General features: G+C 48.0%; 1 protein-coding gene across 1 annotated transcript in view; it reads left to right on the plus strand.

Moving 5' to 3' along the window:
- LOC111855364 (frizzled-3-like) overlaps nucleotides 1-18277 on the plus strand; it is a 39009-nt gene that overhangs the window by 13316 nt on the left and 7416 nt on the right. The window contains exons 3-6 of the mRNA XM_072699005.1: nucleotides 1012-1208; nucleotides 1748-2765; nucleotides 5021-5172; nucleotides 5618-5854. Coding sequence (XP_072555106.1) covers nucleotides 1012-1208; nucleotides 1748-2765; nucleotides 5021-5172; nucleotides 5618-5854 — 1604 coding nt within the window. The remainder of the gene's footprint in view (nucleotides 1-1011; nucleotides 1209-1747; nucleotides 2766-5020; nucleotides 5173-5617; nucleotides 5855-18277) is intronic.

The raw sequence follows: 18277 nt of genomic DNA on the forward strand, positions 1-18277 counted from the left end.
CCAAAGATGGTCTTGTTTGGCAATAACTTGAAAGTATTTGTAATGCAGTTGGTTTATAAATAAATTTAATCTGAGAATTATATACTGTGATGATAAGTGGAAACATTTCACTTGTTTCACCAAGTAGTCTCTCTGCCTAATCTTAAACGTTGGTAAAGTGAGCCCTGCGATATTTACAATACACGCTTTTGCTTTGGACGTTAATTCAGGCCCCTGTTGTGTATTTTTCTGAGCCCTTAATCCCAGCTGCTCCAAGGGATGCTGACTCCATGCTTTCCTCACTTGTGTGTCACTCAGATAAATAAATAAAAGCTTAAAGTGAATGGGGAAGCATGTGGGCATGGTTCTTTGGTTTAAAGCCAAGCCATAATTTCCTCTTGTCTTCTATAACGGTGAATGGAATAGTGCAGGGTTATTCAAATCACGATCCTCGAGGTCCAAACACTGCTGGTTTTCCAGCCTTCCTTTACCTGTCAGTCAGATGTGAAGCCTCTGACCAATCAGAATCAGTAATTATTAAACTAACTACCTGGGAGAACTGAAAACAAGGCCTGGATTTGGAATCGAGGTCCAGATTTGAAGAACCCTGGAATAGTGCTTTCCTGAGAGATTTTTACAGTAACGATTAAGGCACGACAAGCTGTACAATATACTCTGCATATGTATCATTTATGTCTTGGGTTGCATTAACCCACTTATACCATAGTTACCACACATTTAGCTCTCACCTTTGCACCTAAAGACATAATTTTCATGTTCACAAGCAGAAAATGCATTTATTAAGAGAACTGCTTTATCCCACCGAATGGTTAAACATTTCCGTTTAGGTTCCAGCCATTTTAAAAAGTATCGTGAGTTAGAATTAAAGATCATAATCATACATTGGTTTATTGCTGTTTGCTTGCAGTTATAGAAAATGAGTCGGCACCATTCTGACCAATCAGATTAGATCATTTACAGTCGACACACCTTCCCCTCCCCATGACAACTCTGTCCTCGGTCCCCATGCAGCCTTTCCACCCCATGGTGAACCTGCAGTGCTCCCCGGACCTGCGGCCCTTCCTGTGCTCCCTCTTCGCCCCTGTGTGCACCGAGTACGGCCGCGTGTCGCTGCCCTGCCGCAGCCTCTGTGTTCACGCCCGGCGCGACTGCCTGAAGCTGATGGAGATGTTTGGTGTTCCCTGGCCGGAGGAGATGGACTGCAGCAGGTCAGCTGACTCATTTTCCGCTGCCTCCTTCCCAAACATCACTAATGGCACTTTTTAAATAATATTATTCCATCCATTTTCCGTAATCACTACAGGGATGTGGTGAGTGGCATAATTACGTTATAAAATGCATTCATCTGACCGCTCTATCAGCTACGTACTGGCAGGTAAGCACGACAACTGGGGAAAGTAAAAATTGGCCCAGAATGATTCAGATTCAACTTATTTCTCTGTCCGAAATGTCACATTTTTTTCTCACGAAAATTAAGGATATTTTTTGCTTTTTTTTTTTGCCAACCTATGGCTTATCGTTATTTTTTTCCGAACTATATCTCAAACATGATAATGACTCTTTTTGTCTTTATTTGGTATTGCAATAAAACATTTTGACTTAAATCTAACATGGGCTATATATATCTATTTTTTCCCTGCCAGTACCTACAGCAAGGAAGTGTGGAATATCACGATAAAGCAAGAAACGTATAGAAACACCTACTAGAAATGGTATCACAATGACACTTAGCATCTCTCCTCTCCAGGTTCCCTGACTGCGACGAGTCGTACCCGCGCCCCGTGGACCTGCTTGCCAGCACCGAGCCCACCGACCAGTCGTCCATGTCCGTGCAGCGCGATTACGGCTTCTGGTGCCCCCGCGAGCTGAAGATGGAACCAGAGCTGAGCTACTCCTTCCTGGGGGTGCGCGACTGTTCGCCGCCCTGCCCCAATATGTACTTCCGCCGCGAGGAGCTCAAGTTCGCCCGCTACTTCATTGGCGTCGTCTCCATCTTCTGCCTGTCTGCCACCCTCTTCACCTTCCTCACCTTCCTCATCGACGTCACCCGATTCCGCTACCCGGAGAGGCCCATCATCTTCTACGCCGTGTGCTACATGATGGTGTCCCTGGCATTTTTCCTGGGCTTCCTGCTGGAGGACCGCGTGGCCTGCAATGCCGCTAGCCCCGGCCAGTACCGGGCCTCCACCGTCACCCAGGGCTCGCACAACAAGGCCTGCACGCTTCTCTTCATGGTGCTCTACTTTTTCACCATGGCCGGCAGTGTCTGGTGGGTCATCCTCACTATCACCTGGTTCCTGGCTGCTGTGCCCAAGTGGGGCAGCGAGGCCATCGAGAAGAAGGCTCTCCTCTTCCACGCCTGCGCCTGGGGCATCCCGGGCACACTGACCGTGACCCTGACCGCTATGAACAAGATCGAGGGCGACAACGTGAGCGGCGTGTGCTTCGTGGGCCTCTACGACGTGGCAGCCCTGCGCTGGTTCGTGTTGGCGCCGCTCTGTGTCGACGTGCTGCTGGGCATGGTGCTGCTCCTGGCCGGCATCGTGGCACTGAATCGCGTGCGCATGGAGATCCCGCTGGAGAAGGAGAACCAGGACAAGTTGGTCAAGTTCATGATCCGCATTGGCATCTTCTCCGTGCTCTACCTGGTGCCCCTGCTGGTTGTCATCGGCTGCTACTTCTACGAGCAAAGCTACCGGGCCGTGTGGGAGACCACCTGGGTGATGGAGCGCTGCCGCGAGTACCACATCCCCTGCCCCTACCAGGTACTGCCCCCTACTGGTCTACTTCTTGCCTCACTCATCTTTTGTCTTTCTGTGCTCATAAAAAATCATTTCAACATGAGCGAGGCCCTTAATCCCCAGTTGCTCCTGGGACTGCCTGACCCCTGCTTTCAAGTCGCTTTGGATAAATGTGTCTTGAGAACATGACGCTGTGTCGTTGGGTTCGCTGAGTGGATAAGCGTTTCATTTGTGAATGTTGACAATGACCTCGTAGTGACTGATAAGATGGGTTTAGTCACAAGCGATTTAATCACATCTGCTGCTATCGGAGTAGCTCCATCTGCAGCTTCCCTTGGTCTGCGTGACTGTACTGGGCTCGTCTACCAGGGCTGCAGAGCCCAGGGACGGGGGGGGTTAGGTGGAGCTGCAGCGTTCACATTTATCAGAAAGAAGATCAGCAGTGAGATGTGGAGTCTCGGTCTGGAAACTGACAAACAAACGTACAGACAGGCAACTGATTGTACAACTATGTCACGTTTCGAGGAGAGTGATTTACCAGCGATTTTTAAAAAAAGTAAATTAATAAGTAAGTCTTTTGTCTGTAGGGGCCGTGTGTGGCTGGTTAAGCCTGACCCTTGCTGACTGTATGGAGTTTGCATGTTCTGAGTGTTTTGTGGTTTCATCAGGTCTCTCTTGTTACCCCCACAATCCAAAGACATGCAGTTCGGCTAATCGGCGTCTCTAGTGTGTGACTGTGTGTGTATGAGGTCTGCAGTGCACTGGCCTCCCATCCAGTGTGTACCCCACAGTATCTGGGCTGCTCTTCAAGTCCCCTGCTACCCTGACTGGGGTGAGGGTTAGGGAGTATGGATGGTTATAATTTTGTTACTTCAACAAGAATCTTTCATGAAACGCATGAAGTCTACACATTTTTCAAAATGAATCGAGTCGCATCTTTCGCAGAAGATGTTGTTGTGATTTTGCATGAAATTGACTAATAAGCGCTGGCACTGTGCCAGCTTGGCTTCTCATTCTTGTTTAAAATTAGTGCCCTTTTCTTTTGTTACTAGGCAACAACAGCACAGTCGCATCCATGTTTGCTCTGTATGGCCAAATTCACTTTGGAGCTTTTGATATTGAAACATTCACGAAACTACTAAATATGATGGCACGTCATAAGGTTGAAACGCAATTAACTGTAAACAAACACTGAGGATGATAAGTTATTGTGAAGTATGAGCCAATGGACTCGTAAGGGCTTGCTGTAAGCGAGCATTTGATTGGATGGAAACTAAACCTGGGACTGAACATATACGCCTACACCGAATGAACGACTGAGAGTCTCTCATTCGCCTGGACTCCCTCTCGGTCATATCCGAATGAGAGAGCCATACTTTGGTGACTGAAATACACCATCTACTGGTGTAGTACATAGCCTTTGTGTGTAGCAACTTCCCGTATGTTGCAGTTTATAATGATTTAACCAAGGTACATTAGAGTTTGGACTTGTAATGAGCTTTCAGGCTTGCGTTATTAACAAACATGAGTAGCTAAGGTACAGCGTTGCCAAGACTAAAATTGTAATTTAATAACAAACTGTATTTAGCAGTACTATTTTTTTCTACATATTGGTACACAATATATCTATTTTACGCAAATAAGAAGAAAGAGTTTATCAACAAATCAGAACGAATCTTATAGGTGAACTGAATCAAATGTGCTGTGTCCCAAAGAGTCATTTTGTCCGTCCTTAATCGTTCGTAATAACGAACGAATGCGATCCACGTGACCCTCGTGAAAACACTGCGCAGCTTTAGTGCCTCGTCGGTTCCAGGTGCAGTACAGTACCGTCTGTAGTTACTTTTATTGTAAACGTAATTATTATTATGTACATACTGTATAATTATTTTGTCCAGCTTACCTACAAATTAAACTTAGACAGATTTGGGAATCCCATTCATAACCTGGGGGCTGCCTGTATTCAGGTATTCTTATTATAGTATGTGATTAGTTTACAGTTGGTGGCCAACAGTAAAACATTCTGGCATTCATACATTTTAAGATTTTTAACTATTTTTCTTGTGTATACAGCACATAGAGCACAAATGAACATACATATAGTGTAAATATGGTGCACATTAATTTTAATTTAAAAAAGTACACAGGACAAAGATGGAATATACTGAAATACAGAATATTAAAATATTAAGGAAATGAATGTCTGAATAATAACATTCAAGAGCATGGACTGCACATCCCATCATGCAGCTCTCTCTCCCTCTGCCTCCCTGGGACAGGTGGAGCAGACCAGCAGGCCAGACCTGGTGCTGTTCCTCATGAAGTACCTCATGGTGCTGGTGGTGGGTATCCCTTCGGTCTTCTGGGTGGGCAGCAAGAAGACCTGCTTTGAGTGGGCCAGCTTCTTCCATGGCCACAGGAAGCACAAAGAGTGAGTGGGCTGTCTGTCACCCTCACGTGTCGTCACCGCCGCCTCCCGTGACACTGCTCAGTGGGTTTGGGTGCTGTGCCTGTAATCCGAAGGTCTCTGGTTCGAATCCCAGGGTCAATAGAGTGATTTCACCATTGAGCCCCTGAGCAAGGCCCTTAACTGCCGATTGCTCCAGGGACAGTCTGACACCGATTTATATTATATGTTGCTTTTGATAAAAGTGTTTGTTAAATGTAAGTCTTCGATTCGCTGTGCTGATGCTCCTCCCCATTTTCCCTTAATTTTAGCACCATTGCAGTAGCAGCCTGCATGAGCGATATTTTTTTCATATTTTATTTATATTCCCCATTTTGAAGCAAAGCAACTTAAAAGGGTTTAATATTGAAATAATCATGTGGATTTGCGACGTCTCAGCCGCTCCCATCTTCCGCTTCCCCTCACACAGCAGCGGCGTCAACGAGAGCCGGCAGGTGCTACAGGAGCCTGACTTCGCCCAGTCGCTGCTGCGTGACGTCCATGTGCCCATCGCACGCAAGTCCCGCGGCACGTCCACGCAGGGCACGTCCACGCACGCCTCCTCCACCCATCTGGCCATGCTGGACGAGCAGCGCAGCCGCACCGGCAGCGTCCATAGCAAAATGAGCAGCTACCATGGTAGCCTGCACCGCTCACGGGATGGCAGGTGGGGCGCCCCCTAGTGTCCCCCAACGGGAGACACCATTTAGTAGCTATAGATTAAGAATTGATTTTGTTTGCATTATTAGTATTATTATAATAAATAATATAATAACATCAGAGAAGCGGAGCTACGGACTGCCTCATTTACATATAGCTAAACAAATACCTAAATGGAAAAATAAAAAAAATAATTAACCCATAAATAAATTATTTAAATTTATGAAAGTATTATCATAATATGTTAAGACATGAAAATGCGAATGCGTGTATCGTTCTGAGACGAGCCGCAGCCTGGTATTTAAGACTAGATGTACTTCGGTGGTAACTCATTTTACATCGACAGTAACTGCGAATATCTTCGGTCTGGCCGATGGACCCATCTGACAGAAGCTGAACCTGCCATTCAAAATACCTTTTCCTTTGTTCATCATTTTTCCCGAGCTGTCATCCCACTCAACAGGTGTTAATGGCGTTAAAATCATTAGTCAGGTTATGGTGGGTGGTCTGGCCAAGAAATGATAAAACCAAGAGGGAAGTGGGTTCATACATATCACCCCTGGAAAAGAAAGTCTATGGGAATTAGGGTTAGGCCAAACTTCACACCCCCACCGACAATAGTGTGTTCCCCACCACCCCAGTCTGAAAACAGTGTACCTTACCTTGGTCCAAGATTAACAGGACAAGCACTTTAAGGAAATAATAATTGACACTTTATTAATCCCCTAAGAAAAACCTCCTTTGACTCCCTTCACTGAAAGCAAGCTCAGACATATCAAGACCAGGCTTGAACCAGCAACCTTCTAATCACAGGTCCAGAGGTTTAGCCCACTAAGTTAAAGTAGGGGGGTGGTTAGCAACACTTAGGGCCCCCACCTTATTATTAAACAAGTGTGAGAGCAGCAAGACTCACGACAATAATACACAACCCTTAACCCTTCTTTTCATATAAACCAACAGGCAGACCAAGGCTGGGCTTGAACCCATGACTTTCTGATCCCAAGCACAGACACTTAGCCCACTAAGCCACACAAGCCAGTACAGACACTTAACCACTCGGTCTCCTACTTTAGCTGAAACGGCACCAGTGCATAACTAATGGTGAGGAAGGAACATCCAGGCAAAATCAAAATAAAGGATGGGGGTGGCTTGGTAGGGTAGTGGTTAGCAACAGTGCCTCACACTCCCAGGACCAGGGTTCAAGCCTCTCCTCCCCATGCACAACCAACATGCCAAAACAGATGACCACCACCCTCAGCCACCCCCCCCCCCCCCAGAATATACAGTTAGGAAAAAATCAATTGCCACACTTAGGGCCCCCACCTTATTATTAAACAAGTGTGAGAGCAGCAAGACTTATAATAATAATACACAACCCTTAATCCTTCTTTTCCTATAAACCAACAGGCAGGCCAAGGCTGGGCTTGAACCCATGACCTTCTGATCACAAGCACAGACACTTAGCCAACTAAGCCACACAAGCCAGTACAGAAACTCAACAACTCGGTCTCCTACTTTACCTGAAACGGCACCAGTGCCTAACTAATGGTGAGGAAGGAACCTCCAGGCAAAATCAAAATAAAGGAGGGGGGTGGCTTGGTAGGGTAGTGGTTAGCAACAGTGCCTCACACTCCCAGGACCAGGGTTCAAGCCTCTCCTCCCCATGCACAACCAACACCCCAACAACATGTGGAGGCCAAGACAGATGACCACCACCCTCAGGCCCCCCCCCCCCCCCCCCCAGAATATACAGTTAGGAAAAAATCAATTGCTGCACTTAGGGCCCCCACCTTATTATTAAACAAGTGTGAGAGCAGCAAGACTTATAATAATACATAACCCTTAATCCTTCTTTTCCTATAAACCAACAAGCAGGCCAAGGCTGGGCTTGAACCCATGACCTTCTGATCACAAGCACAGACACTTAGCCAACTAAGCCACACAAGCCAGTACAGAAACTCAACAACTCGGTCTCCTACTTTACCTGAAACGGCACCAGTGCCTAACTAATGGTGAGGAAGGAACCTCCAGGCAAAATCAAAATAAAGGATGGGGGTGGCTTGGTAGGGTAGTGGTTAGCAACAGTGCCTCACACTCCCAGGACCAGGGTTCAAGCCTCTCCTCCCCATGCACAACCAACATGCCAAGACAGATGACCACCACCCTCAGGGCCCCCCCCCCCCCCCCAGAATATACAGTTAGGAAAAAATCAATTGCTGCACTTAGGGCCCCCACCTTATTATTAAACAAGTGTGAGAGCAGCAAGACTTATAATAATACATAACCCTTAATCCTTCTTTTCCTATAAACCAACAGGCAGGCCAAGGCTGGGCTTGAACCCATGACCTTCTGATCACAAGCACAGACACTTAGCCAACTAAGCCACACAAGCCAGTACAGAAACTCAACAACTCGGTCTCCTACTTTACCTGAAACGGCACCAGTGCCTAACTAATGGTGAGGAAGGAACCTCCAGGCAAAATCAAAATAAAGGATGGGGGTGGCTTGGTAGGGTAGTGGTTAGCAACAGTGCCTCACACTCCCAGGACCAGGGTTCAAGCCTCTCCTCCCCATGCACAACTAACATGCCAAGACAGATGACCACCACCCTCAGGGCCCCCCCCCCCAGAATATACAGTTAGGAAAAAATCAATTGCCACACTTAGGGCCCCCACCTTATTATTAAACAAGTGTGAGAGCAGCAAGACTTATAATAATAATACACAACCCTTAATCCTTCTTTTCCTATAAACCAACAGGCAGGCTAAGGCTGGGCTTGAACCCATGACCTTCTGATCACAAGCATAGACACTTAGCCCACTAAGCCACACAGGCCAATACAGAAACTCAACAACTTGGTCTCCTAGTTTAGCTGAAACAGCACCGGTGCATAACTAATGGTGAGGAAGGAACATCCAGGCAAAATCAAAATAAAGGAGGGGGGTGGCTTGGTAGGGTAGTGGTTAGCAACAGTGCCTCACACTCCCAGGACCAGGGTTCAAGCCTCTCCTCCCCATGCACAACCAACACCCCAACAACATGTGGAGGCCAAGACAGATGACCACCACCCTCAGGCCCCCCCCCCCCCCCCCCCCCCCCCAGAATATACAGTTAGGAAAAAATCAATTGCTGCACTTAGGGCCCCCACCTTATTATTAAACAAGTGTGAGAGCAGCAAGACTTATAATAATACATAACCCTTAATCCTTCTTTTCCTATAAACCAACAAGCAGGCCAAGGCTGGGCTTGAACCCATGACCTTCTGATCACAAGCACAGACACTTAGCCAACTAAGCCACACAAGCCAGTACAGAAACTCAACAACTCGGTCTCCTACTTTACCTGAAACGGCACCAGTGCCTAACTAATGGTGAGGAAGGAACCTCCAGGCAAAATCAAAATAAAGGATGGGGGTGGCTTGGTAGGGTAGTGGTTAGCAACAGTGCCTCACACTCCCAGGACCAGGGTTCAAGCCTCTCCTCCCCATGCACAACCAACATGCCAAGACAGATGACCACCACCCTCAGGGCCCCCCCCCCCCCCCAGAATATACAGTTAGGAAAAAATCAATTGCTGCACTTAGGGCCCCCACCTTATTATTAAACAAGTGTGAGAGCAGCAAGACTTATAATAATACATAACCCTTAATCCTTCTTTTCCTATAAACCAACAGGCAGGCCAAGGCTGGGCTTGAACCCATGACCTTCTGATCACAAGCACAGACACTTAGCCAACTAAGCCACACAAGCCAGTACAGAAACTCAACAACTCGGTCTCCTACTTTACCTGAAACGGCACCAGTGCCTAACTAATGGTGAGGAAGGAACCTCCAGGCAAAATCAAAATAAAGGATGGGGGTGGCTTGGTAGGGTAGTGGTTAGCAACAGTGCCTCACACTCCCAGGACCAGGGTTCAAGCCTCTCCTCCCCATGCACAACTAACATGCCAAGACAGATGACCACCACCCTCAGGGCCCCCCCCCCCAGAATATACAGTTAGGAAAAAATCAATTGCCACACTTAGGGCCCCCACCTTATTATTAAACAAGTGTGAGAGCAGCAAGACTTATAATAATAATACACAACCCTTAATCCTTCTTTTCCTATAAACCAACAGGCAGGCTAAGGCTGGGCTTGAACCCATGACCTTCTGATCACAAGCACAGACACTTAGCCAACTAAGCCACACAAGCCAGTACAGAAACTCAACAACTCGGTCTCCTACTTTACCTGAAACGGCACCAGTGCCTAACTAATGGTGAGGAAGGAACCTCCAGGCAAAATCAAAATAAAGGAGGGGGGTGGCTTGGTAGGGTAGTGGTTAGCAACAGTGCCTCACACTCCCAGGACCAGGGTTCAAGCCTCTCCTCCCCATGCACAACCAACACCCCAACAACATGTGGAGGCCAAGACAGATGACCACCACCCTCAGGGCCCCCCCCCCCCCCCCCAGAATATACAGTTAGGAAAAAATCAATTGCCACACTTAGGGCCCCCACCTTATTATTAAACAAGTGTGAGAGCAGCAAGACTTATAATAATAATACACAACCCTTAATCCTTCTTTTCCTATAAACCAACAGGCAGGCCAAGGCTGGGCTTGAACCCATGACCTTCTGATCACAAGCACAGACACTTAGCCAACTAAGCCACACAAGCCAGTACAGAAACTCAACAACTCGGTCTCCTACTTTACCTGAAACGGCACCAGTGCCTAACTAATGGTGAGGAAGGAACCTCCAGGCAAAATCAAAATAAAGGAGGGGGGTGGCTTGGTAGGGTAGTGGTTAGCAACAGTGCCTCACACTCCCAGGACCAGGGTTCAAGCCTCTCCTCCCCATGCACAACCAACACCCCAACAACATGTGGAGGCCAAGACAGATGACCACCACCCTCAGGGCCCCCCCCCCCAGAATATACAGTTAGGAAAAAATCAATTGCCACACTTAGGGCCCCCACCTTATTATTAAACAAGTGTGAGAGCAGCAAGACTTATAATAATAATACACAACCCTTAATCCTTCTTTTCCTATAAACCAACAGGCAGGCTAAGGCTGGGCTTGAACCCATGACCTTCTGATCACAAGCACAGACACTTAGCCAACTAAGCCACACAAGCCAGTACAGAAACTCAACAACTCGGTCTCCTACTTTACCTGAAACGGCACCAGTGCCTAACTAATGGTGAGGAAGGAACCTCCAGGCAAAATCAAAATAAAGGAGGGGGGTGGCTTGGTAGGGTAGTGGTTAGCAACAGTGCCTCACACTCCCAGGACCAGGGTTCAAGCCTCTCCTCCCCATGCACAACCAACACCCCAACAACATGTGGAGGCCAAGACAGATGACCACCACCCTCAGGGCCCCCCCCCCCCCCCAGAATATACAGTTAGGAAAAAATCAATTGCCACACTTAGGGCCCCCACCTTATTATTAAACAAGTGTGAGAGCAGCAAGACTTATAATAATAATACACAACCCTTAATCCTTCTTTTCCTATAAACCAACAGGCAGGCCAAGGCTGGGCTTGAACCCATGACCTTCTGATCACAAGCACAGACACTTAGCCAACTAAGCCACACAAGCCAGTACAGAAACTCAACAACTCGGTCTCCTACTTTACCTGAAACGGCACCAGTGCCTAACTAATGGTGAGGAAGGAACCTCCAGGCAAAATCAAAATAAAGGAGGGGGGTGGCTTGGTAGGGTAGTGGTTAGCAACAGTGCCTCACACTCCCAGGACCAGGGTTCAAGCCTCTCCTCCCCATGCACAACCAACACCCCAACAACATGTGGAGGCCAAGACAGATGACCACCACCCTCAGGGCCCCCCCCCCCCCCCCAGAATATACAGTTAGGAAAAAATCAATTGCCACACTTAGGGCCCCCACCTTATTATTAAACAAGTGTGAGAGCAGCAAGACTTATAATAATAATACACAACCCTTAATCCTTCTTTTCCTATAAACCAACAGGCAGGCCAAGGCTGGGCTTGAACCCATGACCTTCTGATCACAAGCACAGACACTTAGCCAACTAAGCCACACAAGCCAGTACAGAAACTCAACAACTCGGTCTCCTACTTTACCTGAAACGGCACCAGTGCCTAACTAATGGTGAGGAAGGAACCTCCAGGCAAAATCAAAATAAAGGAGGGGGGTGGCTTGGTAGGGTAGTGGTTAGCAACAGTGCCTCACACTCCCAGGACCAGGGTTCAAGCCTCTCCTCCCCATGCACAACCAACACCCCAACAACATGTGGAGGCCAAGACAGATGACCACCACCCTCAGGGCCCCCCCCCCCAGAATATACAGTTAGGAAAAAATCAATTGCCACACTTAGGGCCCCCACCTTATTATTAAACAAGTGTGAGAGCAGCAAGACTTATAATAATAATACACAACCCTTAATCCTTCTTTTCCTATAAACCAACAGGCAGGCTAAGGCTGGGCTTGAACCCATGACCTTCTGATCACAAGCACAGACACTTAGCCAACTAAGCCACACAAGCCAGTACAGAAACTCAACAACTCGGTCTCCTACTTTACCTGAAACGGCACCAGTGCCTAACTAATGGTGAGGAAGGAACCTCCAGGCAAAATCAAAATAAAGGAGGGGGGTGGCTTGGTAGGGTAGTGGTTAGCAACAGTGCCTCACACTCCCAGGACCAGGGTTCAAGCCTCTCCTCCCCATGCACAACCAACATGCCAAGACAGATGACCACCACCCTCAGGCCCCCCCCCCCCCAGAATATACAGTTAGGAAAAAATCAATTGCCGCACTTAGGGCCCCCACCTTATTATTAAACAAGTGTGAGAGCAGCAAGATTTATAATAATAATACACAACCCTTAATCCTTCTTTTCCTATAAACCAACAGGCAGGCCAAGGCTGGGCTTGAACCCATGACCTTCTGATCACAAGCACAGACACTTAGCCAACTAAGCCACACAAGCCAGCACAGAAACTCAACAACTCGGTCTCCTACTTTACCTGAAACGGCACCAGTGCCTAACTAATGGTGAGGAAGGAACCTCCAGGCAAAATCAAAGTAAAGGAGGGGGGTGGCTTGGTAGGGTAGTGGTTAGCAACAGTGCCTCACACTCCCAGGACCAGGGTTCAAGCCTCTCCTCCCCATGCACAACCAACACCCCAACAACATGTGGAAGCCAAGACAGATGACCACCACCCTCAGGGCCCCCCCCCCCCAGAATATACAGTTAGGAAAAAATCAATTGCCGCACTTAGGGCCCCCACCTTATTATTAAACAAGTGTGAGAGCAGCAAGACTTATAATAATAATACACAACCCTTAATCCTTCTTTTCCTATAAACCAACAGGCAGGCCAAGGCTGGGCTTGAACCCATGACCTTCTGATCACAAGCACAGACACTTAGCCAACTAAGCCACACAAGCCAGTACAGAAACTCAACAACTCGGTCTCCTACTTTACCTGAAACGGCACCAGTGCCTAACTAATGGTGAGGAAGGAACCTCCAGGCAAAATCAAAATAAAGGAGGGGGGTGGCTTGGTAGGGTAGTGGTTAGCAACAGTGCCTCACACTCCCAGGACCAGGGTTCAAGCCTCTCCTCCCCATGCACAACCAACACCCCAACAACATGTGGAGGCCAAGACAGATGACCACCACCCTCAGGGCCCCCCCCCCCAGAATATACAGTTAGGAAAAAATCAATTGCCACACTTAGGGCCCCCACCTTATTATTAAACAAGTGTGAGAGCAGCAAGACTTATAATAATAATACACAACCCTTAATCCTTCTTTTCCTATAAACCAACAGGCAGGCCAAGGCTGGGCTTGAACCCATGACCTTCTGATCACAAGCACAGACACTTAGCCAACTAAGCCACACAAGCCAATACAGAAACTCAACAACTCGGTCTCCTACTTTACCTGAAACGGCACCAGTGCCTAACTAATGGTGAGGAAGGAACCTCCAGGCAAAATCAAAATAAAGGAGGGGGGTGGCTTGGTAGGGTAGTGGTTAGCAACAGTGCCTCACACTCCCAGGACCAGGGTTCAAGCCTCTCCTGCCCATGCACAACCAACACCCCAACAACATGTGGAGGCCAAGACAGATGACCACCACCCTCAGGGCCCCCCCCCCCCAGAATATACAGTTAGGAAAAAATCAATTGCCACACTTAGGGCCCCCACCTTATTATTAAACAAGTGTGAGAGCAGCAAGACTTATAATAATAATACACAACCCTTAATCCTTCTTTTCCTATAAACCAACAGGCAGGCCAAGGCTGGGCTTGAACCCATGACCTTCTGATCACAAGCACAGACACTTAGCCAACTAAGCCACACAAGCCAGTACAGAAACTCAACAACTCGGTCTCCTACTTTACCTGAAACGGCACCAGTGCCTAACTAATGGTGAGGAAGGAACCTCCAGGCAAAATCAAAATAAAGGAGGGGGGTGGCTTGGTAGGGTAGTGGTTAGCAACAGTGCCTCACACTCCCAGGACCAGGGTTCAAGCCTCTCCTCCCCATGCACAACCAACACCCCAACAACATGTGGAGGCCAAGACAGATGACCACCACCCTCAGGGCCCCCCCCCCCAGAATATACAGTTAGGAAAAAATCAATTGCCACACTTAGGGCCCCCACCTTATTATTAAACAAGTGTGAGAGCAGCAAGACTTATAATAATAATACACAACCCTTAATCCTTCTTTTCCTATAAACCAACAGGCAGGCCAAGGCTGGGCTTGAACCCATGACCTTCTGATCACAAGCACAGACACTTAGCCAACTAAGCCACACAAGCCAATACAGAAACTCAACAACTCGGTCTCCTACTTTACCTGAAACGGCACCAGTGCCTAACTAATGGTGAGGAAGGAACCTCCAGGCAAAATCAAAATAAAGGAGGGGGGTGGCTTGGTAGGGTAGTGGTTAGCAACAGTGCCTCACACTCCCAGGACCAGGGTTCAAGCCTCTCCTGCCCATGCACAACCAACACCCCAACAACATGTGGAGGCCAAGACAGATGACCACCACCCTCAGGGCCCCCCCCCCCCAGAATATACAGTTAGGAAAAAATCAATTGCCACACTTAGGGCCCCCACCTTATTATTAAACAAGTGTGAGAGCAGCAAGACTTATAATAATAATACACAACCCTTAATCCTTCTTTTCCTATAAACCAACAGGCAGGCCAAGGCTGGGCTTGAACCCATGACCTTCTGATCACAAGCACAGACACTTAGCCAACTAAGCCACACAAGCCAGTACAGAAACTCAACAACTCGGTCTCCTACTTTACCTGAAACGGCACCAGTGCCTAACTAATGGTGAGGAAGGAACCTCCAGGCAAAATCAAAATAAAGGAGGGGGGTGGCTTGGTAGGGTAGTGGTTAGCAACAGTGCCTCACACTCCCAGGACCAGGGTTCAAGCCTCTCCTCCCCATGCACAACCAACACCCCAACAACATGTGGAGGCCAAGACAGATGACCACCACCCTCAGGGCCCCCCCCCCCCAGAATATACAGTTAGGAAAAAATCAATTGCCACACTTAGGGCCCCCACCTTATTATTAAACAAGTGTGAGAGCAGCAAGACTTATAATAATAATACACAACCCTTAATCCTTCTTTTCCTATAAACCAACAGGCAGGCCAAGGCTGGGCTTGAACCCATGACATTCTGATCACAAGCACAGACACTTAGCCAACTAAGCCACACAAGCCAGTACAGAAACTCAACAACTCGGTCTCCTACTTTACCTGAAACGGCACCAGTGCCTAACTAATGGTGAGGAAGGAACCTCCAGGCAAAATCAAAATAAAGGAGGGGGGTGGCTTGGTAGGGTAGTGGTTAGCAACAGTGCCTCACACTCCCAGGACCAGGGTTCAAGCCTCTCCTCCCCATGCACAACCAACATGCCAAGACAGATGACCACCACCCTCAGGCCCCCCCCCCCCCAGAATATACAGTTAGGAAAAAATCAATTGCCGCACTTAGGGCCCCCACCTTATTATTAAACAAGTGTGAGAGCAGCAAGACTTATAATAATAATACACAACCCTTAATCCTTCTTTTCCTATAAACCAACAGGCAGGCCAAGGCTGGGCTTGAACCCATGACCTTCTGATCACAAGCACAGACACTTAGCCAACTAAGCCACACAAGCCAGTACAGAAACTCAACAACTCGGTCTCCTACTTTACCTGAAACGGCACCAGTGCCTAACTAATGGTGAGGAAGGAACCTCCAGGCAAAATCAAAATAAAGGAGGGGGGTGGCTTGGTAGGGTAGTGGTTAGCAACAGTGCCTCACACTCCCAGGACCAGGGTTCAAGCCTCTCCTCCCCATGCACAACCAACACCCCAACAACATGTGGAGGCCAAGACAGATGACCACCACCCTCAGGGCCCCCCCCCCCAGAATATACAGTTAGGAAAAAATCAATTGCCACACTTAGGGCCCCCACCTTATTATTAAACAAGTGTGAGAGCAGCAAGACTTATAATAATAATACACAACCCTTAATCCTTCTTTTCCTATAAACCAACAGGCAGGCCAAGGCTGGGCTTGAACCCATGACCTTCTGATCACAAGCACAGACACTTAGCCAACTAAGCCACACAAGCCAATACAGAAACTCAACAACTCGGTCTCCTACTTTACCTGAAACGGCACCAGTGCCTAACTAATGGTGAGGAAGGAACCTCCAGGCAAAATCAAAATAAAGGAGGGGGGTGGCTTGGTAGGGTAGTGGTTAGCAACAGTGCCTCACACTCCCAGGACCAGGGTTCAAGCCTCTCCTGCCCATGCACAACCAACACCCCAACAACATGTGGAGGCCAAGACAGATGACCACCACCCTCAGGGCCCCCCCCCCCCAGAATATACAGTTAGGAAAAAATCAATTGCCACACTTAGGGCCCCCACCTTATTATTAAACAAGTGTGAGAGCAGCAAGACTTATAATAATAATACACAACCCTTAATCCTTCTTTTCCTATAAACCAACAGGCAGGCCAAGGCTGGGCTTGAACCCATGACCTTCTGATCACAAGCACAGACACTTAGCCAACTAAGCCACACAAGCCAGTACAGAAACTCAACAACTCGGTCTCCTACTTTACCTGAAACGGCACCAGTGCCTAACTAATGGTGAGGAAGGAACCTCCAGGCAAAATCAAAATAAAGGAGGGGGGTGGCTTGGTAGGGTAGTGGTTAGCAACAGTGCCTCACACTCCCAGGACCAGGGTTCAAGCCTCTCCTCCCCATGCACAACCAACACCCCAACAACATGTGGAAGCCAAGACAGATGACCACCACCCTCAGGGCCCCCCCCCCCAGAATATACAGTTAGGAAAAAATCAATTGCCACACTTAGGGCCCCCACCTTATTATTAAACAAGTGTGAGAGCAGCAAGACTTATAATAATAATACACAACCCTTAATCCTTCTTTTCCTATAAACCAACAGGCAGGCCAAGGCTGGGCTTGAACCCATGACCTTCTGATCACAAGCACAGACACTTAGCCAACTAAGCCACACAAGCCAGTACAGAAACTCAACAACTCGGTCTCCTACTTTACCTGAAACGGCACCAGTGCCTAACTAATGGTGAGGAAGGAACCTCCAGGCAAAATCAAAATAAAGGAGGGGGGTGGCTTGGTAGGGTAGTGGTTAGCAACAGTGCCTCACACTCCCAGGACCAGGGTTCAAGCCTCTCCTCCCCATGCACAACCAACACCCCAACAACATGTGGAGGCCAAGACAGATGACCACCACCCTCAGGGCCCCCCCCCCCCAGAATATACAGTTAGGAAAAAATCAATTGCCACACTTAGGGCCCCCACCTTATTATTAAACAAGTGTGAGAGCAGCAAGACTTATAATAATAATACACAACCCTTAATCCTTCTTTTCCTATAAACCAACAGGCAGGCCAAGGCTGGGCTTGAACCCATGACATTCTGATCACAAGCACAGACACTTAGCCAACTAAGCCACACAAGCCAGTACAGAAACTCAACAACTCGGTCTCCTACTTTACCTGAAACGGCACCAGTGCCTAACTAATGGTGAGGAAGGAACCTCCAGGCAAAATCAAAATAAAGGAGGGGGGTGGCTTGGTAGGGTAGTGGTTAGCAACAGTGCCTCACACTCCCAGGACCAGGGTTCAAGCCTCTCCTCCCCATGCACAACCAACACCCCAACAACATGTGGAAGCCAAGACAGATGACCACCACCCTCAGGGCCCCCCCCCCCAGAATATACAGTTAGGAAAAAATCAATTGCCACACTTAGGGCCCCCACCTTATTATTAAACAAGTGTGAGAGCAGCAAGACTTATAATAATAATACACAACCCTTAATCCTTCTTTTCCTATAAACCAACAGGCAGGCCAAGGCTGGGCTTGAACCCATGACCTTCTGATCACAAGC

The sequence above is a fragment of the Paramormyrops kingsleyae genome, chromosome 14 (genome assembly GCF_048594095.1).
Source record: "Paramormyrops kingsleyae isolate MSU_618 chromosome 14, PKINGS_0.4, whole genome shotgun sequence".
Taxonomy (NCBI): domain Eukaryota; kingdom Metazoa; phylum Chordata; class Actinopteri; order Osteoglossiformes; family Mormyridae; genus Paramormyrops; species Paramormyrops kingsleyae.